This window comes from Ornithorhynchus anatinus, chromosome 14 (genome assembly GCF_004115215.2).
Source record: "Ornithorhynchus anatinus isolate Pmale09 chromosome 14, mOrnAna1.pri.v4, whole genome shotgun sequence".
Classification (NCBI taxonomy): Eukaryota; Metazoa; Chordata; class Mammalia; order Monotremata; family Ornithorhynchidae; genus Ornithorhynchus; species Ornithorhynchus anatinus.
The window spans coordinates 25,966,122-25,990,279 of record NC_041741.1 but is presented as its reverse complement, the minus strand read 5'-3'; the positions used below and the strand labels follow the sequence as shown (position 1 = coordinate 25,990,279).

Here is a 24,158-nt window from a genome sequence, read left to right as displayed (position 1 = left end):
AGATGAGGTCACTGAAGCACAGAGAAGTTAAGTGACTTGCCCACAGTCACACAGCTGACAAGTGGCAGACCGGGAGCCCGTCGTTGGGCAGGGAGGGTCTCTATCTGGTGCCGAATTGTACGTTCCAAGCGCTTAGCCCAGTGCTCTGCGCATGGGAAGCGCTCAATAAATGCTATTGAACTGAATAGACAGGCATCAGTGGCATCAAAATAAATAATAATAATGTTGGTATTTGTTAAGCGCTGTTATGTGCAGAGCCCTGTTCTAAACGCTGGGGGAGATATAGGGTCATCAGGTTGTCCCACGTGAGGCTCACAGTTAATCCCCATTTTCCAGATGAGGTCACTGAGGCACAGAGAATAATAATAATAATGTTAGTATTTAAGTGCTTACTATGTGCAGAGCCCTGTTCTAAGTGCTGGGGTAGATACAGGGTCATCAGGTTGTCCCACGTGAGGCTCACAGTTAATCCCCACTTTACAGATGAGGTCATTGAGGCACAGAGAAGTGAAATGACCTGCCCACAGTCACACAGTTGACAAGTGGCCGAGTCGGGATTTGAACCCGTGACCTCGGCCTCCCAAGCCCGGACTCCTTCCACTGAGCCATGCTGCTTCTCTAAAAGTGAAGCGGCTTGCCCACAGTCACACAGCTGGCACTTAATAATAATGTTGGTAGTATTTGTTAAGCTCTTACTATGGGCAGAACACCGTTCTAAGCACTGGAAGAGATACAGGGTCATCAGGTTGTTCCACGTGAGGCTCACAGTTAATCCCCATTTTCCAGGTGAGGTAATTGAGGCACAGAGAATAATAATAATGTTGGTATTTGGTAAGCGCTTACTATGTGCAGAGCACTGTTCTAAGCGCTGGGGGAGATACAGGGTCATCAGGTTGTCCCACGTGAGGCTCATAGTCTTCACCCCCATTTTACAGATGAGGGAACTGAGGCTCGGAGAAGTGACTTGCCCACAGTCACACAGCTGACAGGTGGCCGAGGCGGGATTCAAACCCATGACCTCTGCCTCCCAAGCCCGGCTCTTTCCACTGAGCCATAATAGCTACGGACACCTCACTCATCGTGCACGACTGACCCCTCTGTCCCCCCTCTTCTTCCCCTTTGCCGTCCCCAGGACCGTCGTCGCGGACCTCGAGGGGAGCGTGGCCCCCGGCACGACAGACGACAGACCGCCGGGCGACCGGGGGAGAGGAGGCGAGGATGGCCACGGGGGGCTACCGGGCCGGCGGGGCCGGGGGCGGCCCCACGGACTTTCTGGAGGAATGGAAGGCGAAGCGGGAGAAGATGCGGGCCAAGCTCAACCCGCCGCCGGCCGCGGCCCCGGCCCCACCACCGGCCGGCGACCCCGGCCCCCCCGCCCCCGCTCCGGCCCCCGCCCCGGCCCCCTCGGAGTCCGATCCCGCGTCCGAGCCGGACCCTGCGGGGGGCGAGCCCGAGGAGCGGGCCGGGGCCGGGGCGGGGGCCGGGCCGGGGGCGAGGAGCTCGGGCCCCAGCGCCCGGAAAGGCAAAGGGCAGATCGAGAGGCGGAAGCTGCGGGAGAAGCGGCGCTCCACCGGGGTCGTCCACCTCCCCCCAGCACAGGTCAGACCCCCCAAGCCCACCCCGCGCCGCCCCTCCCGCTCCTTGGCGTCTCCCAACTCCCCCCTCCCACCTGCACAAGTCTCTGCCATCCCCCGCCTTCCCAGCTCTCTGCCTTCTCCCTCCTCTCCAACTCTCTCCCCAGCTCTGCCTTCTCCCACCTCCCCAACCTCCCCAACTCTCTGCCTTCCCCCACCTCCCTAACTCTCTGCCATCCCCCACCTTCCCAACTCTCTGCCTTCCCCCACCTTCCCAACTCTCTGCCTTCCCCCACCTTCCCACCTCTCTGCCTTCCCCCACCTCCCCAACTCTCTGCCATCCCCCACCTTCCCACCTCTCTGCCTTCCCCCACCTTCCCAGCTCTCTGCCTTCTCCCACCTCTCCAACTCTCTCCCCAACTCTCTGCCCTCCCCCACCTCCCCAACTCTCTGCCATCCCCCACCTCCCCAACTCTCTCCCCAACTCTGCCTTCCCCCCACCCCTCCCCAACTCTCTCCCCAACTCTCTACCTTCCCTCTCCCCCTCCAGCTCCATCCCCAACTTTTGTCTTCCCCCACCTCTCTTCCCCAACCTTTTGTCTTCCACTTCCCCAACTTTCTGCCTTCCCCCACCCCTCCCCAACTCTCTTCTTCCACCGCGCCAACCCTTTCTTCCCCCACCTCTCTTCCCCCACCTGCTCAACCCTTTGTCTTCCCCCACCCCTCCCCAACCTTCTGTCTCCCTCCACCCCTCCCCAATCCTCTGTCTTCTTCCACCTCCCCAACCCTCTCTTCTCCCACCTCTCTCTTCCCCCATCCTCCCAACTCTGGGTCTTCCCCCACTTCTCCTCTCTCTGGCTCCCTCCTCCTCCCCAATTTCTTCAGCACCTCTTTTTCCCTTTCATTCTCTGTCATCTCTGGAAACTGTAGACGCCACTGAGTAGCGTGGCTTAGCGGGTAAAACATGGGCCTGGGAGTCAGAAGGTCATGGGTTCCACTCCTGGCTCCACCACTTCCACTTCTCTGGGCCTCAGCTGCCCCATCTGGGAAATGGGGATGAAGACCCGGAGGCCCATGCGGGACAGGGACCGTGTCCAACCCGATTTGGTTGTCTCCACCTCAGCGCTTAGTACGACACCTGGTCCACAGTAAGCACTTAACAAAGACCATCTTTATTATTATTGTCTTGGGCTTCACACGCAGTAAGCGCTCAGTGAATTCAGTTGAATGAAGTGTGTTTATGGCTGCTGAGCTTCTGAAAATGCCCTCTTTACTGGCCCAGAGATATTCTCCAAGGTGTTTATGAGAGGTTTGCAGCTGGCATGTATTGTCATAGCTTAGTCGCATTTTTCGGGAGTTGTTTTTTCCTGTGGACTCCCTAGCCCTGCAGGAGCAGTGTAATAACTTTCCCTTCTGTGCGCGCAATCAAATTTATGGTCCTGGCCAGGTACCTAAGCCCAAAAACAGCTTTTCAGGAAGTGGTAATCAATGATCTTCCTGAAATATGTCATTAAAATAGACTTCTTCATCTGAAAATGATTATATTTCGGAGAGAAGTGGTGTGGTCTGGTGGGGAAAAAAAAAAAAAAAAGCGTGGGATTGGGAGTCAGTGGACCTGCTGGGTCTTCAGCCCCACTTATGGCCCGTGTGACCTTGAGCAGGTTACTTCTCTGAGCCTCAATTTTCTCCTCACCTGCTAAATCCATCTCCGGGGTATTTAGTGAGCGCTTTCTAGGTGCAGAGCACTGGACCAAGCTCTTGGGAGAGTATGTTACAACAGAGTTGACAGGCACATTCCCTGCCCCCAAAATGGAGATTCAACACTTGTTCCCCTTGCTATTCCCCTTGCTACTTAGACCGAGAGCCCCATCTGAGCCCTGATTATCTTGTAACTGGCCCGGTGCTTAGTACAGTGCTTGACACAGAGTAAGTGCTTGCTAGCAGATATTATTATTATTATTATTATTATTATTATAATTATCATCGCCGCCATGATCTCCAGTTTAGCGGGATGAGGAAACTCCAGCATTTCCTAGAATTTGGTACTGGAGTGTGGACCATCCCCTTGGCACTGTGCCCATTCTGGTGGTTCAGCAAAAGTATCACGCACTGCTTGAGGGGTGTTTTCCGCAACAGGACTTTTTCCTTTTCCTTATGCTGTTTGTTAAGCGCTTCCTGTGGGCCAGGCCCTGCACTAAGCGTTGGGGTAGATACAAGCTAATCAGGTTGGACCCAGTCCATGTCCCTCTTTTTGAGATGAGGCAACTGAAGCTCAGAGGAGTTGTGACCTGCCCAAGGTCACATAGCAGACAAGTGGAAGAGCAGGAATAATGATAAGGATAATAATAATGATATTTGTTAAGCGGTTTACTAAGAGCCATCGCTGGGGCAGATGCAGACAAGTCAGGTTGGACATAGTCCCCCGTCCCTCGTGGGGTTCCCATATTGCAGATGAGGGAACTGCGGCCTGGAGAGGTGAAGTGAGTTGCCCAAGTTCCCGCAGTACACCAGTGGCGGAGCTGGGATTCGAACCCATGACCTTCTGACTCCCAGGTCCGTGCTCAAGCCACTAAGCCCTGCTGCTTCTCAAAAGAACTCAGGTCTCTCAGACTCTCGGGCCCGTGTTCTTTCCGACAGGCCCCGCTCCATGTGTCTTTTCTTATATCTCAATTGCCCTAACTACACAAATGTTTTTACAGACAGCAGAACTTTCCCCTTGAAGTGTAGGGTGGAAAGGTTTTCGTTGCCATTCCAACAGCCACCAAACAAATGCTTGTTTGTGCCAGGGCTAGCCCAACAAATGCAGTTAGCAGAAAAAAGAAGAAATTTGGGGAGGTGCTTTGGGTTCTGAAATGATTAACAGTTGTAGAGCTACATACTTTGTGTCATGATTTCTTGGTTGACTAAAATAGAACATCCGATTCACAGTCCACTTGATAAAAGAAATGGCTTTCAGTTGCAAACGAAGACAAGTTTATCTTTTTTTTTTACATTTTAAACTATTGATTGAGGAGTAGGAAATTGCTGAGTGACTATGGCTGCGAATTAAGTGTGTACTGAAATTCAGCCTTTAATGCTTCCTATCCTAGAAAAAAATGCAGTAGTTAAAATCGTGTGTGTACTTAGGAGGGAAAGATATTTTTATCGGCCAACAAAACTGCCCTCCGTGGTTTACTACTTGCATAAAAAAGTCTGGAATTCATTAAATTCCTTTAAAAGGAATCTGTAAGAATGGTCATCAAATATCTGTGCTTTTTAGAGTTAAAAATACAAAAAAGGTTGTGGGGAAACAAGACGAGCTTGGAAAAACCACATTCCTCTGCTTTATAAAGAAACGTCGATGGCTCCAGTGAGAACTTTGTTCTGCTTTAATTTTTTTGGTTGTGGGGGAGGGGAGATAGCTCACTCTTGGTCTCCCAACAAGGGTTCGTCTCCCACAGTGTTTTGCCATAAGATCTTTTATTTCTTCCTGACTGCTAGTTGTCGGTCTCCGGAAGTCACCAACTATTTCCTTAATATCAGAATGAGCCTCTAGTGGGGAATAGGTAAGGGGGAGGAATTTAGGTAAGGGGGAGGAATCGGATGAGACTTAGGGAAAGTTCTCAGTGCTGCTGGTCTTGGCGAGAGGCACGGTAACAAAGAATTGTTGATGGCTTGCAAGTTCAATTGATTCTAAATTCTGTGGAATGTTTTTTGTTTGGGTGTTGGCAACTCCTAAATTTAATCTTCCTTAAAAACAAGCAATTTACCATACTATTTTTGTCCGTGGAATGAATTTGATCTCGCTTTATTGAATACAGAATTGAAGACAGTCATTCTTTCGCTGGATCTACGACCAATGGTTTACATCAAGTTTGACCCGGCATTATTCCACTGCATTTTTTCTACATTGTCTAATTTAGCACGTAAGCTTTTTAAATGTGCCTAGGTTTCTTTTCAGCGCTTTGTTTTCCTAACAGCTTCTCTTAATATGTTCAAGTTCTTTTACGGTTACTGAACAAAATTACAATGCTAAGCACCGTGTAAATTTCGAGCAGCTCAGCGGTTGCTGTTTTAAGAAGCTTCTGTCTTATCGGGTCAGTGATGCATTCCATTTGAATATTTAAAGGATTTCTTGAGGGCGAGCCCAGTTTTGGTGTCTTAGGTGGTCGTTAAAGAGTGTAGGTTTGTGTTTTTCCGGTCATTAAAACTTAAACCTTACTCAGATAAGGTCAGCCATCAAATGCAGTCTTTCAGTTTCCACAGGTTTCATTCAAAGACCCGAGGAAGGTGCTGTCTAGATGGATATACGGGGGCAGGCTTCCTCACAAGAGTGAGCGAGGGATGTTTTATGGTACAAGAGGGAGGGATACATTATTATTATTATTACCACTATCATATATATATAATTTTATTGTTATATCAGATGTAAGTATATTATTGTTATGTTTAATTATTAAAATTAAATCTTACTCCCTCCTTCTTAGACTGTGAGCCCCATGAGGGAAAGGGACTGACCAGCCTGATCAACTCATAGCTACCCCAGGGCTTAGAATAGTGCTTGGCACATAGTAAGTGTTTAACAAGTACTCTCTATTATTATTGTTATTATTATTATTAATAATTACGGCTCCTTGTGAACTCAGATAACGGCAGGATAGTTCAGAGTGGCTGCAGAAGTTTGACGGTGGATAACCAAGCGGCGTGATTTAGTGGCAAGCGCACGAGTTGTCCATGGCAATATTAAATCGATTAAACTTGGAAAGGAGCACTAGCAGGTGAGATCTAAGCTCCTGGCCTATGACAGAGGAACGTTTTCTATTTCATGTCAGTGAGATATAGACTGCTAATCCTTATTTCAGAATACCTAGTTCTCACAACTGGGTGGTTACATTCTTGTGGAATCCCGTATTCAGGAACACTCTTGTCATAGTGCTTACCGGGTTTGACCCCGGACCTGTACACACAACCGTTTCTTCCATCGTTTCATTGTGCTGTAAGCAGACGGGCTCCGTAGAGACTATTCCCTTATTAAGTCACCACATTGAAGCCACTACCTATCTATTGGAAAGCAAGTATTCTGTAATGCTATTGATTTGCGTAGACAGCTTTTTAGAAAATTGTTCTTGGATGGTCCTTTCTTTCTCTTTTTCTCCCCTCCACCCACTTCTATGAGTTGTTGAGTGTATTCAAGGAAGCTTGCTACTAGTGAGATTGGCGTTTGGTTTCAGTGGGGAATACGGGGATATGGTTCGGGGAATGGGGAAGGAAATGGCAGCAGCTGGATAGCAGGATGGGCCATCCACAGGGAGGAGCCGACGGGGTAGGGGAGAGAACACAAGAAAAGATGGATCCCGGGTCAGACTAATAGCCTTCCAGACTAGTATTTTTTTGCCAAAGTGTTGAAGGTGATGCGTGAGGTTTACTTTCCTTGATGTATGGAGTGATGGTCTGTCGAACGTGAAGAGGGAGGGCATTCCAGGCCCAATCCCCATGTGGGTGATCAGTCCGTGGCTAAATGGACGAGATTGAGGTACAACGAGTAGGTTAGTGTTAGAAGAGTCGAATGTCTCGGCTGGGTTGTGGGAGGAAAGCAGCGAGGTACGGTAATAGGGGGCAAGGTGATCGAGTGCTTGAAAGCCAGTGGGAAGGAGTTTCCTGTTTGATGCGGAGGTGGATGGACAACCACTGGAGTTTCTTGTGGAGCGCGAAAACGTGGACTGAACGTTTTTGTTGAAAAGTGATCCCGGCGGCAGAGTGAAGTATGGGCTGGAGTGGGGAGAGACAGGAGGCAGGGAGATCAGCAAGGAGGCCGATGCAGTAATCCAGGCGACTGAGGATAAGTGGTTGGATTAAGGAATGGGGTGGCAGTTGGGATGGACAGAAAAGGGTGGATTGTAGCAATGCTGTGAAGGTTGAACCAAAAGGATTTGGTGACAGGTTGAATATGTGGGTTGAATGAGGGAGACGAGTTGGGGATGATGCCAAAGTTATGAGCTCATAACACAGGAAAAGTGGTGTTGCTTTCTACAGTGAGGAAAATCATGGGAAGGGCAGGGTTTGGGTAGGAAGATGAGTTCTGTTTTGGACACGGTTCAAGGTGTCAGCGGTTCAAGGTGTCAGCGGTTCAAGGTGTCAGCGGGGCATCCTGGTAGAGATATCTCGAAGGCAGAAGGAAATGCGAGACTGCAAAGAGTGTGAGAGAGATCAGGACTGGAGATGTGGATTGGGAATTAACCGCCTAGAGGTGGTAGTTGAAGCTGTGGGAGCGAATGAGGTCTTCCAGGAAGAGGGTGTAGATGGGAAATAGAAAGGGGACCCAGAACTGAGCTTTGAGGGAGAAGCGGCATGGTGTAGTACATAGAGCCCAGGTCTGGGAGTCAGAAGGTCATTGGTTTTCGTTCTGGCTCCACCACTTGTCTGCTGTGTGACCTTGAGCAAGTCACTTAACTTCCCTGGGCCTCAGTCACCTCATCTGTAAAATGGGGATTGAGACTGTAAGCCCCACGTGGGACAAGGGAAGGTCCAACCCAATTTGCTTGTATCCATCTCAGCGCTTAGTCCAATTATTATTATTATTAAGATAGTGGGAGGCAGAGGAGGAGTCCACAGAAGAGACTGAGGATGAGTGTCCAGAGAGAAGAACCAGAAGACGATGTCATTGAAGCTGGGGTTAGATAATGTGTCCAGGAGAAGGGGATGGTTGACAGTGTCGAAGGCAGCCAAGAGGCTGAGGAGGATTAGGATGGAGTAGAGGCAATTGGATTTGGCAAGAAGGAAATCACTGGTGACCTTAGCGTGGTTTCTGTGGAGTGAAAGGGACAGAGGCCAAATTGGAGGAGTCAAGGAGAGAATTGGAGGAGAGGAACTGAAGGCAGTGGCTGGAGACAGCTCACTGTGGAGAGGAATGTAGGGGGGAGATGGGGTGGTAAATGGAGGGAGCCGTGGGGTCAAGGGAGAGGTTTTTTAGGATAGGAGACACATGGGTGTGTTTGCAGTGGGAAAAAAAAGCTATCAGCAAAAAGTTGAAAATGGAAGTCAGGGAGGGGCAAGCACTTGGATAAGGTGCCAAGGGATGGGGTTGGAAGTGTGGGTGGAGGGGATGGATTTTGGAAGAAGGGATGAGATCTCTTGAGATACTTCTGGAAAAGCTGGGAGAGTTGAAAAAGGGGCAGGAGGAGGGAGAGACTGGAGAGGAGCAGGGCAGATTTTGGGGAGATCACGCCTGATGGTTTCATTTTTCTTAAAGTCCGTGGCCAGGTCATTAAGGGCAAAAGATGGGGGAAGTGGGGGGAACAGGGGATTTGAGAAGGGAGTTAAAGGGCCTGAAAGAACTGGTGAGGGCATTGGGCATGGAAGTCAATAAGTATGGAGAAGTAATGTTGCCAAACAGAGTCCAGGGCCGAGTTAAAGCAGTGAAGGATGAATTGGAAGTGGATGAGGGCAGCCTGGATTCTGCCAGGGGTGCTCTGCGGTTCTGTCACAGGAACGAAAGAAGCCGACTGTGGAGATGAGCCAGGGCCGTGGGTTAGCGATATGAGATTGACAGAAGGATAGGGGAGCGAGTAAGTTGAGTTCAGAAGAGAGGGTGGTGTTGAGAACATCAGTTTTGTCATCAAGGGAAGGTACTTTGTGTATGGAGACTAAACGGGGCTTGATGACTTGAGACAACTGGATGGGGTCAAAAGATTTGAGGTCTCTGGCGGGGAAACAGAACAGATTTTCCAGGAGGAGATATTTGGGAGAGAACAGAGATGAGGAGATTGTGGTTGGATGGAGAGATTTCATAGTGTGTGAGGGTAGAGATTGGTACAGTGACTAGAGATGATATCGAGTGTGGGTCCAAGTTGATGGATGGGCGAGACGGGGTGGAACAGTTGGGTCAGTGGAGGTGAGGAATGGTACAAGGATGACAGTGGGAGGATCATCAGGAACATCCATATGGATATTGAAGTCCCCAAGGATCAGCTTAGGGAAAGTGAAAGAGAGAAGGAATGTAAGAAAGGGATCAAAATGATTCCTAAAATCTGGAGGTGGGACCTTTATTCACCCCTCCCTCAGCCGCATAGCACTTAGGAAACTCTGTAAAATTGACTTCTATTAATGTCTGTCTCCCCCTCTAGACTTTAAGCTTCTTGTGGGCAGGAAATGTATTTAACAACTGTTATATTGCACCCCCCAAGCGCTTAACACAGTGTTCTGCACACAGCAAGTGCTCAATAAAAATGACTGATCGATATCCATCCCAGTGTTCAGGGGTGGACCCATTCTAGCCTCTGTCTTTCCCTCTATACTCCGTTCAACGCTTACTCATACACGTCTTGATCCAAGTCATGTCTTGAACCTGCTGATCACCATCAGTGCTGTTTATTGAGCGCATACCGTGTGCAGAGCACTTTACTAAGCGGTGGGGAGAGTCCAATACACGAGAGTCGGTAGACACATTCCTTGCCCACAACCAGCTTACAGAGATGTTTTTTGTCCAGGTAAGGAAGTGATGGTGCGTGCCTGGGGGTGACCGGAATTCTGAGTAATTGGCTGAGAGAGTCTGGGGTCAAGTCGATAGGGCAGAGCAAGCAAGCATAGAGTACAGCATCCCAACTGGCCAAAAGAGGAGGGAATTGAGGAGGTGGGCTCTCCTCCAGTCACACGATTCAGGTGGGAGTAAAGGGAGAGGGAGAGGGTCTCGTTTGCCCTCAGGTTCGAGGCTCTGAAGCCCTCAAGCTGTTGTTGTCTGGCCACCTTGGTGCCCACCTTGCCCGCATTCTCCGGGCAGGATTTATTGTTCCAACAGGGACTCAGCCCTCAACAGTTCACGTGTTCTCAGGATTTGCAAAACTCAGGGGGCGCCAATACATGAGTACTCCGGTGGGGTCAAGGGATATAGAAGGTGTTTTGTAGAGGTATGTGTGAGGGAACAGGACAGCAGATTTGCCAGGAGGAGGTGTGTGGGAGAAAGGCAGGGAGGAGGTTGTGGTTGAGTAGAGGGATTTCAGCGTTGGTGAGGGTAGAGATTGTTCAGTGACTGGAGACGATGAGATAGAGTGTAGGTCTTGTCTTATGCTGTCGAGTCGTCCCCGACCCGTAGTGATACCATGGACACATCTTTCCCATAACGCCCAACCTCCACCTGCTATCCTTCTGGTAGTGTATCCATAGAGTTTCCTTGGTAAAAATACAGAAGTGGTTTACCATTGCCTCCTACCGCACAGTAAACATGTGTCTCCGCCATCGACTCTCTCCCTTGCCGCTGCTGCCCGGCACAGGGGAGTGGGAGTCTTGACTTGTAGCAGATTGCCTTCCACTGACTAGCCACTGGCCAAACTTGAAATGGAATGGGCATGCCTCTGCGTGACTCCCTCCCATATCCGAGACTGGTAACGTACTGGAAACTCTCCAGGTGCGACCCCGAAAGGGTAGGAGCGTGTGTATCTCCTATTTTATGAACAAAAGATTATGTAAAATGCCTCTGTCCAACTTCATTTTCAATCCGACATTTTCTGTAGTTGGCTATTGTTTGGGACGGACTCTCCAAGTTTGAGTTTTCCCTTGGAGTCTCTCCCACTAACCTAGTATTCTCAGCCACTGGGTGAGCCACTGGGTGTGCCACTGGGTGTGCCACTGGCTCATAGGCACTGCCCTGTGGGAACAAGGACTGGTGGACAGTCAGAGTGGACTGATCTAAGATGCCCCCCTGTGTGGTAGTCTGGTTGGGGTAAAAAAAAAAAATATGGTACTTGCTAAATGCTTACTATGTGCCAAGCACTCTTCTAAACACTAGGGCACATACAAGTTAATCAGGTTGGACACAGCCTCTTTCCCACATGAGGCTCACAGTCTTGATCACCGTTTTACATGAGGTAACTGAGGCCTAGAGAAGTGACTTGCCCAGGGTTACACAGCAGACACGTGGCAGAGCTGGGATTAGAACCCACCTCCACGTGACTCCCAGGCCTGTGCTCTAGCCACTAAGCCATGATGCTTGGAAGAAGGAGGGAGCTGGCTCATGGGAATCGTCGTACTACATTGTTGGTATGCTTGGAGTACTTGTGCATTTGTGGTTGTTCTTGAAGCCTGCAACACCATGCCTTGAAGCTTTGAGCTATTTTGGGTACTCGTGTTGTTTTTTAAGGTCTTATCACTCCTAGTGAGCTTGGCCTCAAGCCCCCTCCCCACTTCAACTCTTAGTGTGAGCCCCCCACATCTTACACGGATGATACCCACATGGGTATCATTCGCAAAGAGATGATAGTTGAAGCCGTGGGAGCGAATGAATTCACCAAGAGAGTGAGTACAGATGGAGAACAGAAGACCTGACCTTTGAGGGACCCCTACAGTTAAGGGATGAGACGGGGAGGAGGAGCCCTTGAAGGAGACTGAGAATGAATGGCCAAAGAGATGAGGAGAACCAGGAGAGGACAGAGTCAGTGAAGCCGAGGTTGGATAATGTGTTGAGAAGAAGGGGATGGTAGATAGCGCCAAGGCAGCTGAGTAGTCGAGGAGCATTAGGATGGAGTAGGAGCCGTTGGGTTTGGCAAGAAGGAGGTCATTGGTGACCTTTGAGAGGGCGGTTGCAGTGGTGTGGAGGGGACAGACGCCAGATTGGAGGGGATCCAAGAGAGAGTTGGAAGAGAGGAATTCGAGGCAGCGAGTGTAGACGGACTCGCTCCAGGAGTTTGGAAAGGAAGGGCCAAAAATAGAGATGCTATTGAAACTCTCCTTTTGCCTCCCCTTCCCCTCCCCCAATTCTCATTCCAGGACTGCACCCCAGGGATAATCACATCATGGGGGATGGCCTCCCTCACCCTCATAGCCTGGGGACTTCCCATGGAGTCAGAAAAGTTCTATTTTTTTTCTTATTTCTATCATTTTTCTTGCTGCACATTAATCTGCACTACACAAATATTGCCACCTCTCGGGGCAGAGGTGGGGCAGAACCCAGATTTGGGCTTTCAGTTCTGGCTATGTTGCAGGTGCCAGTTTGGGAGAGAGGGCAGAATAGCAGCACACCCAGTTTTACTGTAACGTTAAATTCTTGCCATATCCTGCATCCAGGAAAATCCAAGTTGTTCTCGCCACGTGCATACAGCCATGCCCTCGTTTGTTCCGACAGCACCCCAAATAGGATCCAAATGGTTTCGTGTTGCCAGATGAGCATTCCCTAATTGCTTAAGAACATTTGAGGCAAAATGTGTAGTGAAAACCCTCGCTGTGGTGGAGTTAACTGCATATACACAAAACTCTGGAGCAGCAAAATGTGATATAGCAGCAGTGCAGAAGCCCACAATTGAAGTTCCTGAGCCAAGATCCGAGAACGATAAGCTTGTCTGTCCTGTGTCACTCCCTGCAAGAACACCAGCCTGACCTAGAGAATGCTTGTAAGGGTAGAAAAGGTAATTTACAAATGTGTATTTCAAAGTGGAATTAATGGGTCAATGGCATTTTATTGAGCACTTACTGTTTGCAGACCACTGTACTAAGGGCTGAATCTAATAGAGTTGGTAATAATAATAGTAATAATGGTATTTGCTAGGTGCTTACTATGTGCCGGGCACTCTTGTAAGTGGTGGGGTAGTGTGGCTCAGTGGAAAGAGCCCGGGCTTGGGAGTCAGAGGTCATGGGTTTGAATCCCGGCTCCACCGCTTTTCAGTTGTGTGACTTTGGGCAAATCACTTAACTTCTCTGTGCCTCAGTTACCTCATCTGTAAAATGGGGATGAAAACTGTGAGCCCCATGTAAGACAACCTGATCACCTTGTATCCCCCCAGCACTTAGAATAGTGCTTTGCACATAGTAAGCGCTTAACAAATACCACCATTATTACGAGTTAACCGGCTTGGACACAGTCCTTGTCCCACCTAGACCTCACAGTCTAAATCCCCATTTTACAGATGGGAGAACTGAGGCGCAGAAAAGTGAAGGAAGTTGCCCAAGGTCACTCAGTAGACAAGTGGTAGAACTGGGATTAGAACCCATGACATTTGAACTCTCAGCGCCCTGCTCCATCCACTAGTCCGCGACCATGATCCCTGCCCAAAGGGAGCTAAATCGAGTCACCTTGCATTTTTGGCATCTCATTTATTCTGACTTTCCATGGGACTGTTTTGTCTGCTCTTTATAATACTACTACTCCTAATAATGGTATTTGTTAAGTGCTTCCTCCATGCCAGGACTCTACTACTACTACTAATAATGTTGGTATTTGTTAAGCACTTACTATGTGCAGAGCACTGTTCTAAATGCTGGGGTAGATACAGGGTCATCAGGTTGTCCCACGTGAGGCTCACAGTTAATCCCCAATTTACAGATGAGGTAACTGAGGCACAGAGAAGTTGAGTGACTTGCCCATAGTCACATAGCTGACAAGTGGCAGAACAGGGATTCGAACCCATGACCTCTGACTCCCAAGCCCGGGCTCTTTCCATTGAACCACACTGCTTCTCTAAGCACTGGGGTAGATACAAGATAATTTAGGTTGGACACAATCCCTCTCTCACCCACATGCGCCTCACAGTTAAATCCCCGGTTTACATCCCCAGGGTTTGAACCCCACACCTGACAGATAAGGAAACTGAGGCAGAGAGAAATGAAGCGACTTCCCCAGCAGACAGATGGCAGAGCCCGGGTGAGAGCCTATCCTTGCAACCAGATTAGGCCTGATTTGTGGAAAGAAAAATGGAGTTTCAGAACCAGTGGAGTTGTCGATTCATTGGGTCAGCTCTTTCTCCCTAACATTTGGGGCATAAAGGAAAACAGTTGCAGATCACAGTATAGCCTAGTGAACAGAAAACTGGATTGAGGGGTCAGGAGACTTGGGATCCACCCCGGGTGTGGTGTCTAGGCAAGACAGTTTTGTAAAATGAGAATAATAATACCTGCCTCCTTTCTTTTCCCCCCTCCCGCCCTCTCCTTTTTCTCTTCCCTCCCCACCCTGCCCTGTCTCTTCCCATTCTTCCTGTAAGGGAGGGGGAAAAAAACAAAAAAAACCTTAATTCTGTTCGATTTGCCTACAGATAGCCAACCTTTTACGAATGTATAGCATTTGAATACGTTTGAGTCAGTGAAAGAATATCTTTTTTAAGGACTGTTTGATTCCAGACTGTCTACCTTTCTACCTGATGAGTCAGGAGAGAAACTAATAATGACTCAGAGGGGAAAAAAGGGATCCTGTAACTAGCTATGCTGCAAACCCTGGATCCCCTACAGTACGTTTGTTGTCAAACAATCTTTTTTGTTATGGTACTTGTTAAACGCTTACTATGTGCTAGGAACTCTTCCAAGTGCTGGGGTAGTTAAAGGTTGTCAGGTTGGACACAGTCCCTGTCCCACATGGGGCTCACTGTCTTGGAGAAGCAGCGTGGCTCAGTGGAAAGAGCTCGGGCTTTGGATTCAGAGTCATGGGTTCAAATCCCAGCTCTGCCACTTCTCAGCTGTGTGACTGTGGGCAAGTCACTTAACTTCTCTGTGCCTCAGGTACCTCATCTGTAAAATGGGGATTAAGACTGTGAGCCCCACGTGGGACAACCTGATTCCCCTGTGTCTACCCCAGCGCTTAGAACAGTGCTCTGCACATAGTAAGCGCTTGACAAATACCAACATTATTATTTATCCCCATTTTACAGATGAGGTAACTGAGGCCCGGAGAAGTTTGTGACTTGCCAGAGGTCACACAGCAGACATGTGGAACTGGGATTAGAACCCTGATCCTTCTGACTCTGGCCTTGTGCTCTAACCATTAGGCTACAGTGCTTTTTGATCAGTGGTATATAACAGTGATTTGTTTTAAGTAGTATCTGTTAGTCTGTCTCAGGCATTGTAGTGAGCCCTGGGTAGATGATAGAAAACAAGGAAACTACAAGCGTTAATCAGGCTCGCATTCACTTCTCAAATGGGTATAATTGAGAGGGTCCAGTCTATGAGGGACCCTAGGAAGGAGAGAGAGAGAGCCAAGGTTGGGATGGATCAGTCCCATCCATCCAGTGGTTGCCCATCCACCTCCAAATCAAACAAGAACTCCTCACCATTGGCTTTAAAGCACTCCATCACCTTGCCTCTCCTATCTCACCTCGCTTCTCTCCTACAATCCAATCCACACACTTCTCTAGTGAATAGCAGAAGCAGCATGCTTCTGGATAGAGCATGGGCCTGAGAGTCAGAAGGACATGGGTTTTAATCCTGGCTCCGCCACTTGTCTGCTGGGTAACCTTGGGCAAGTCATTTCACTTTTCTGGGCCTCAGTTACCTCATCTGTAAAAATGGGACTCTGTTCAACTCGATTTGCTTGTATCCCCCCCAGTACTCATGCCTGGAACATAGTAAGTGCTTAACAAGTACCATTATTATTGTTATTAGTGCAAACCTTCTCACTGTGCCTCCATTTCGCCTGTCTCGCCACCGACCCCTGGCCTAGGCCCTGCCTTTGGCCTGAAACGCTCTCCCTCCTCAAATCCCACAGACAATCTCCCTACTTTCAAGGCTTTACTGAAGCCCCATCTCCTCCAGGGGTCCTTCCCTGACTAAACCCCACTTTTCCTCATCTCCCACCCCTTTCTGTGTTGCCCTGACTTGCTCCCTTTGCTCTTCGCCCTCCCAGTTCCACAGTACTTAGGAATGTATCTGTAATTTTATTTATTTGTACTCATGTCTGTTTCCCCCACCTCTAGACCATAAGCTTGTGGTGGGCAGGGAATCTCACTAATTATTGTTGTACTTCCCCAAGTGCTTAGTATAGTGTCCTGCACCCAGAAAGCACTCAATTAAGTATAAATAAATGAATGAATGAAGTCAGACTTGAAGTTTGTCAGGTTTTTGTGGGCTCTGATAGACTTTCTCTCCTTCCCTATGTGTCTCCCACTGTAGGCCAGGCCTAAGGAAGGCAGTCAGGAAGGGGGCAAAATGCTCCCATGTATTGTCTCCTTTTGTTCTGGCTTTATGTGCAGCCCAGCGGGAGATAAAACCCCAACAAAGGGAGCCTATTTAAATGTATATTTACCTTTTCTGCTACTGCCAGAGCTGGGATTTTTGTCCTGAGCTGTCCTTGCAGCTGGGATTTAAAGTGGCTATGTCGCCCTTTAAGTTTAGTTCCTCTCCCGGCCCCATTTTTTTCCTTTTTTTAAGGTTGGGGGGTTTGGACAGGCCACTTAGCCATCTTAGTTGGAGCCTCAAAATGTGTCCCATATTGAGCTTTTAGGGAATCTGTTTACCTTTTCCACCTCTCACTCTGCCTCCTCTTGCCATCCAATTTCCATTCCTGTGATTTAAATCAGCAGAGGAAACCTTTCACTCTTGTACTTTCCAAGCCCTTAGTACAGTGCTATCCACGCAGTAAGTGCTCAATAAATGATTGAATGAATGAAAGCAGAGCACTTAGAACAGTGTTCTGCACTCAGGAAGTTTCTCAGGAAATACCACTGATGATGATATGGGAGCTCTGTTTTCACTGGCTTTTAATGGAGAGCAAGTTTCTCCTTGCAGCTCAAATTCTCAGCAAGTTTTCCTGTGCATCTTGCCTATTTCACCGCTGTCCTATCAGTGATATTTATTGAACACTTACTGTGTGTATTGAGCACTGTACTAAGAGCTCAGGAGAGGACAGTATAACAAGAGTCGGTAGCCATGTTTCCTGCCCTCAACGAGCTTACAGTCCAGAGGGGGAGACAGGCATTACTGTAAGTATCCACTGCTTTTTGATCAAATGCATTTTAATTTTACGTAATGAAATTAACCATTATGATAGCAACTTATGGAAATTGAGCCCACATATATGTAGGATAATGCAGAATTGTATTACAAGTGGCCTTGATAAAAACATACCATTAGAATAGTTTTTTAAAAAAAAAAATGTTGGTATTTGTTAAGCGCTTACTATGTGCAGAGCATTGTTCTAAGCGCTGGGGGAGACACGGGGGAATCAGGTTGTCCCACATGGGGCTCACAATCTTAATCCCCATTTTACAGATGAGGTAACTGAGGCCCAGAGAAGTGAAGTGACTTGCCCACAGTCACACAGCTGACAAGTGGCAGAGCTGGGATTCGAACTCATGACCTCTGACTCCAAAGCCCATGCTCTTTCCACTGAGCCAAGACTTGAGTGGACTTGCATTTTCCTTTGAAATATATCTTTCAGCATGTTGAAGCTACGAGATGTCTTCCTAACGTTAGATGAAATTCCACAGAAATCACCCTCTTGGAGACTTTTTGGTGTTGACTTCGATATACATTTTGTAACAGTGGTATTGTTTTGGCAGAGTTTGATGTATTTCATTCTGTATTGTAGTGTCAATGAGGTGAAAATGTAGTGCTAAGAAATGTCAGATGCTCTAAATCAGAAGGCTAATGGAAGTTTGGAAGACTTTCTTCCTGAGGCAAAAACAAGTTGAGTCAAAACTATTTTGATACAAAGTGTTGTATAAAACTTTTTCCAGGAAAAAATATCATCCTGCATTTATGGTAGGGCTTTGTCTCCCCTGTTTTTCAGTTTCTGAACCTGATTGCCTTTTCTTTTTTTTTTTTTTTTTTTTACAACTCGGTGGAAGTTTGAGTTTCAGCAAGCGTTCTGTACTAATTGAAGTTTGTCTTTTGTCATATTGTTTTGTTCCTAAGGTGAGGTTCTAGCCCACCGAGTCTTAGAAGCATGTTTTAGAAAATTACCCTACCTGTACCATTAGGAACATAGTTTATTTCTACCATCCTTTCAGGGTTGATCTCTTTCTAGAGGAGGCCCTCATCTTCTCCCACTCCCCCCAGACTCCCTGGGAGAGGGAGAGGGGGAGGCCTCATATTTTTTCTCATTCCCCAGTGCTGCTTTCCACCATTCCACTTTCCCCATCCCTCCCTCCTATCCTTTTTGAGCCCAAATCATCTGCCTCTACCACCCACTCCAATTACTAGTCATGGTCATCTACTCCCTACCCTTTTCCCCCCAGCCTCACCTCCAAAGTTTGAACAATTTAGATCCCTTTCTCACATTCCTTTTCTCTTTCTTCATCCCTACATTAATCCTGGGGGATTTGGATTTTTGATGTCCCTGACAACCCTTCTGCTGTCCACTTTCTCCTCAACTTCACTTACCTCCTCTTCCTCCCCATTTTGTCCACTCATCAGCCTGGGCATAGATTTGATGTCATCTCTAGTAACTGTACAATCTGTACAATCACCAACACTGAAATCCTTCTATCCTATCACAACCTCCTTACCTACCTCCAGCTTCAAATCTGTCCTGTTCCCGCACAGACACCTCTGATCTTTTGATCCCATCCAATTTTCTGAGTTATTCATGCCCCATTTAGTCTCCATACCCAAACTACCTTTCCTTAACGACCACATTGAAGACCTCAACACCATTCTCTCTACTGAACTCAACTCAGTGGCTGTCCTATCCCTTTGTCATTCTCATAGCACTGACCCACAACCCTGGCTCACCTCCAGTCTGCTTCCTTAACACCTGTTCTGGGTTTTCAGAGAAATGAAAATTCGAACCCATTTGGATACAAGACCTTGCACTGTCAGAAAATGGACAAAGCGACTAATGCCACCATTTTTCCTTTTAAAGGGATTTAGGAAAATGCATCTCCTGTGATTTAGGAGAACTGGCACATTTTCCTTATAAAACTTGAATTCTAAAAATGACTAACAAGTAAGCACTTGTTTTGAGTGCTTTAACTCTACCTTCATGTCCAGGTTTGGTGTCAGAGTATGATGGGAAATATACATCAGAATTAGATGTTTATGGATTTTACAAGAGCAGAAACACCCACTCGATGAACCTTAAATATAAACCGTAGACAGATAGAGCTTACCACTTGGTTTTGAGGTGTGTATATATTTATTTCTGTGGGATGTGGGGCATAGGTGGAGTAAGTACATTATACCATATTCTAGATTGACGTTTTTGACTCACACAACCCCACGGGCCTGAATTTAGACAGACTTGGAGAATAGGGGAATATTGAGCTTTGAAAATATGTTCAAAAACTTTAACACATGTTTAAAAAAACTATTAGGAGTCATGGTCGATAGTATTTATTGGGCGTTTCCTGTATGCAAAGCCCTATACTAAGCACTTGAGAGAGTACAATATATCAGAGTTAGTAGGCACATTCCCTGCCCACAGTATGGGAAATATAGACCCTGATCACTTGATAGTTATAGGGATAACATTACTGCTACATGAGTAGATTCCAATTGCCTGATGGGTTTGGAACTATCAGTCCCAGTTTAGGAAAGCAGTTATTATTGACTGTTCTTTTAAAGAATTGCTCCACTGTGCAGTGAAAGCCAATAAGGGCAATGAAAAGCTGGATGTAATTAGGGATTGAAAAGAAAAGGCATAATTTGCCACCATATAAAACCATGGTATGCTTGTACATAGACTACTGTGTACAGTCTGGTTGCTAGGTCTTAGGAAGAATGTAGTAGAGCTGGTCACCCTCTCAGGGTCACACCTGGAGAGTTTCCAGTATTCTACCGGTCTCGACTACGAGACGGAGAGTCAAACAGCGGCCTACCCATTCCATTCCTAGCCTGGGCAGTGACTAGCAAGTGGAAGGCAATCTGCTACAAGTCAAAACTCTCCTGTGCTGGGCAACAGCGCCTTCGGAAAGAGTCAAGGGCAGAAACTTAAGCTTACTGTGCGGAAGGAGGCAATGGTAAACCACTTCCATATTTTTACCGAGACAACTCTTTAGCTACACCACCAGAATGATTGCAGATGGAGGAGGGGCTTTCTAGGAGAGATTTGTCCATGGTATCACTATGGGTCAGAGACAACTTGACAGTATAAGACAAGAGAAGTAGAGATGGTGTTGATATAGAGAAGGGCATAGCAACAATAATTACTTTGTGTCAGACACTGTACAAAACTTTGGGATTGAAACGTTATGAGGTTAGGCACAGTCTCTGTCCCACCTCACGTTCTAAGTTGGAGGAAGAAAAGGTATTGAATCCTCAGAGAAGCAGCATGACTTAATGGATAGAGCATGGGCCTGGGAGTCAGAAGGATCTGGGTTCTAATCCCAGCTCTGCCACTTGTCTGCTGTGTGGTTTTGGGCAAGTCGCTTAACTTCCCTGTGCCTCAGTTCCCTCATCTATAGAAAATGAGGGTTAAGACTGTGAGCTCATGTGGGACAGAGATTGTGTCCAACCTTGTTAGCTAGTATCTACCGCATCACTTAGTACAGTGCCTGGAACATAGTAAGTGCTTAACAAATACCATAAAAAAAAGACCTGAGGCAGAGTGTAAGGATGAAATGAGATGGGAGGCCATATCACCCAGCAATCACCCTTTGGAAACCAGAAAGTTAGTCTCATGTGGGACAGCGGACTGTGTCCAACCTCATTTACTTTCATCCACCGCGGTGCTCAGCACAGTGTTTGGCACCTTTTACCCCTTTCCCTCTGCTTCTCCCCCTCTCCCTTCCCATCCCCTCAGCACTGTACTCGTCCGCTCAACTGTATATATTTCCATTACCCTATTTATTTTGTTAATGAAATGTACATCGCCTCGATTCTATTTAGTTGCCATTGTTTTTACGAGATGTTCTTCCCCTTGACTCTATTTATTGCCTTTGTTCTTGTCTGTCCGTCTCCCCCGATTAGACCGTAAGCCCGTCAAACGGCAGGGACTGTCTCTATCTGTTGCCGACTTGTTCATTCCAAGCGCTTAGTACCGTGCTCTGCACATAGTAAGTGCTCAATAAATACTATTGAATGAATGAATGAATGGCACATAGTAAGCCCTTAACCGATGGCATTATTATTATTATACGGATGAGGAAACTAGGCACAGAGAAGTTTACTGACTTGTCCTAGTTTACGCAGTGGGCAAATGGCAAAGTCAGGATTAGAATAAGGTACTTCTCTTGCAAATGGCGTGCTTCATTATGAGGCTAGACTAAAGGCGTAAAACAGGCGATAATGATAATAACTCTGGTATTTGATAAGTGCTTAGTATGTGCCAAGCAAGGTAATCAGGTGTCAGGCACAGTTCCAGTCTAAGTTGGGGCTGACTGTCACTAAGTGTCAAGGGTAAACAGGTATCGACTGTTTTACAGATGAAGAACCTGAGGTAGAGGTAAATTGAATTGCCCAAGGTTTCAGAACAGGCAAGTAGCAGAGCTGGGACCTCTGACACCCAAGCCTGTGCTCTTTCCGCAAGGCCACCCTGCTTCTCAGGTGATGAAAGCATGAAGGTGAAAAGTTAAGAGGAAGCACAGAATTGTTTTTCCTCAGTTCCCACAGCATCAGGAGGTGGGGATATCCACCAAAGCTAAAGGACACAGGGTTAAAACAGACAAAAGGAAACGTTTCTTCAAACAGTGGATAGAAAGCACATGGACTGAGTCACTCCAGGAAGTGATGCAGGCACTCTGTTCAAGGGAAATTGGGAAACATTTGTGGATGAGTCCATAATAGGTTATGGAGGGGTAGAAAGGAATGTTCGATGGTAAAGCACTGGATTAGGAAAACAGCAATTACATAATTCCTCCCTTCCACGCATCCCATTGCTGCCGTGAGAGACTGGCTAGTGGGATATACAATTGATCTGACCTAGCAATAGCTTTGCATATTATGTTATTATCATTATTATTATTATTATGGGAAGCACCTTGGCCCTAGTGGATAGAGCACAGGCCTGGGAGTCAGAAGGACCTGGCTTCTAATCCTGGCTCTGCCACTCCTGCTCTGTGACCTTGGGCAAGTAACTGCTCCGTGCCTCAGTTACCTCATCTATAAAATGGGGATTAAGACTGTGAGCCCCATGTGGAATAGAGACTGTGTCCAACCTGATTAGCTTATATCCAGCGCTTAGTACAGTGTTTGACAAATAGTAAGTGCTTAACAGGTACAAATATTATTATTATCATCACTTGTGTTATTATTATTATGTTGTTGTTGTTGTTTTGTTATCCTTTCTCCCTGCCCCCTTCTCTGAAATGCCGTATTCAGTCCAGGATCCATGTTGTCCCAAAGACCACGAGGGTGAGGTACATGACTCGGTTTGACAACGGTGTTTGAGTCAGATCCGAATTAGGTTTACGGGGGGGATTTTGGGCCCGGGCTGATGGTGGAGTGTTCCGATGAGAAGACCAGGTGAGGCTCAGGGCAGAAGACTCTAATACCGATGGTGGTATTGGTGGATGGCGTGGGGGCCCTTGGCCCTGTCCTGTCTCTTGTTCTGGTCAGTTAAGTGCCTGCGGGGGGGTCCAGAATGTAACAAACGAGCAAGGGTGCGGCACGTTGTGTAGAATGCACAGCGGTTGGTCACATGTGGGAGAGGGCGTTGCAAGCTGTAACCCAAGCTGAAGCGCTGAGGAAGGTCCCTCCCCCCAGTCCCCAGCCCCACACCCCCGTTATCTGCCCTCTTCCCCACCCCATCCAGCCTTCCAAACCTCCAGCTCCCTTGCTTCTTCACTGAAGGAATAATAATAATGATGATGGTAATGATATAATAATAATTATTTGTTAAGCACTTACTAAGACACTGTACTAAAGTCTGGGATGGATACAAACAAGTCATATTGGATACAGTCCCTGTCCCACATGGGGATCATAGTCCCAATCTCCATTTTACAGATGAGGTAACTGAGGCACAGGGAAGTGAAGTGACGAACCCAAGATCACACAGCAGGCAAGTGGGAGAGCTGAGAGTAGAACTCACGTTCTTCAAAAGAAATGTTGACTTGAGTGCAAAGATAATTTTTTAGATGCCTGAATTTTTCCATAATTTGTGGTTTGGTTCCAAATACGAGCCCATCTGAAGAAAGGAAAGGACTCCTAAACCATCATTCTGAGAAAACCCAGAGTCTAAGACATGGAATGGTATGAAGAAAGAGCTTTCTACCAGGGTGGTGTGTGTGTTAAGCATAATAACATTTTGATTCATGTTCGTAAACTGAAGTGATGGGTGGACTTCGAAAAATTGTTTAGAGTTTTGTTAGAAATTGTTCATATTGTTTGGAATTGTTCATATTCTCAAGATGAAATGTAAAATTAATTTGCTTATGTCATTCAGTAATTTTTTAAAAAGGATTTCTGGAAGCTATCTAGGGGCTTGGCAATAAAGTTAAGCAGGTATATTGAGCTAACTATCTGGAGGCCTTAAAGATTAGTCAGGGTAACTGGTTATTCAGTGTGGGTTGAGAGTGGGAAGACTACAAGTTGAAGGATGGAAGAAATCTATTTGTTCAAATGATATAAATGATCAGATTAAATTTCTAGTAGTTGTACTTAATCTCTTGTTTTGGGGTGCTGTGAGAATGATTCTTCAGATTATTTTTTCAGCAGCATAGTAATGGAACGTGACAAATTTTTTCTACGTTCAATATTTGCCTGACTTATCTAAGGATTGGGAAAAAAAAGTAAATATTGAAGCCTTGAATGGCTGGGTACTGGTTGTCTTTGAATTTTCAGAAATGTTCACCTAGACTAAATCATTCTTTTTGCAGTCTACGAGGAGTTTTTTTTCTGACTAGGAGCAGGTGTGTCTTGGTTTGCCTCCCTGGTCCTCCCCGCTTTTCTCCCTTCTCTGACTAAAGCTGTAGGAATGGGAGTAGGGAAGGGATGGGATAGGATGGGAAAGGCAGCCTTCTCCCAAGCCTCCTTTGC

General features: G+C 47.0%; 1 protein-coding gene across 1 annotated transcript in view; it reads left to right on the top strand.

The window, feature by feature from the left end:
* Positions 1-1,132: 1,132 nt before the first annotated feature.
* The window catches only part of PAWR (pro-apoptotic WT1 regulator), a 124,812-nt gene continuing 101,786 nt past the window's right edge, over positions 1,133-24,158 (top strand). Inside the window, exons 1-2 of the mRNA XM_039914038.1 lie at positions 1,133-1,362; positions 1,402-1,599. Coding sequence (XP_039769972.1) covers positions 1,219-1,362; positions 1,402-1,599 — 342 coding nt within the window. The 5' untranslated portion in view covers positions 1,133-1,218. The remainder of the gene's footprint in view (positions 1,363-1,401; positions 1,600-24,158) is intronic.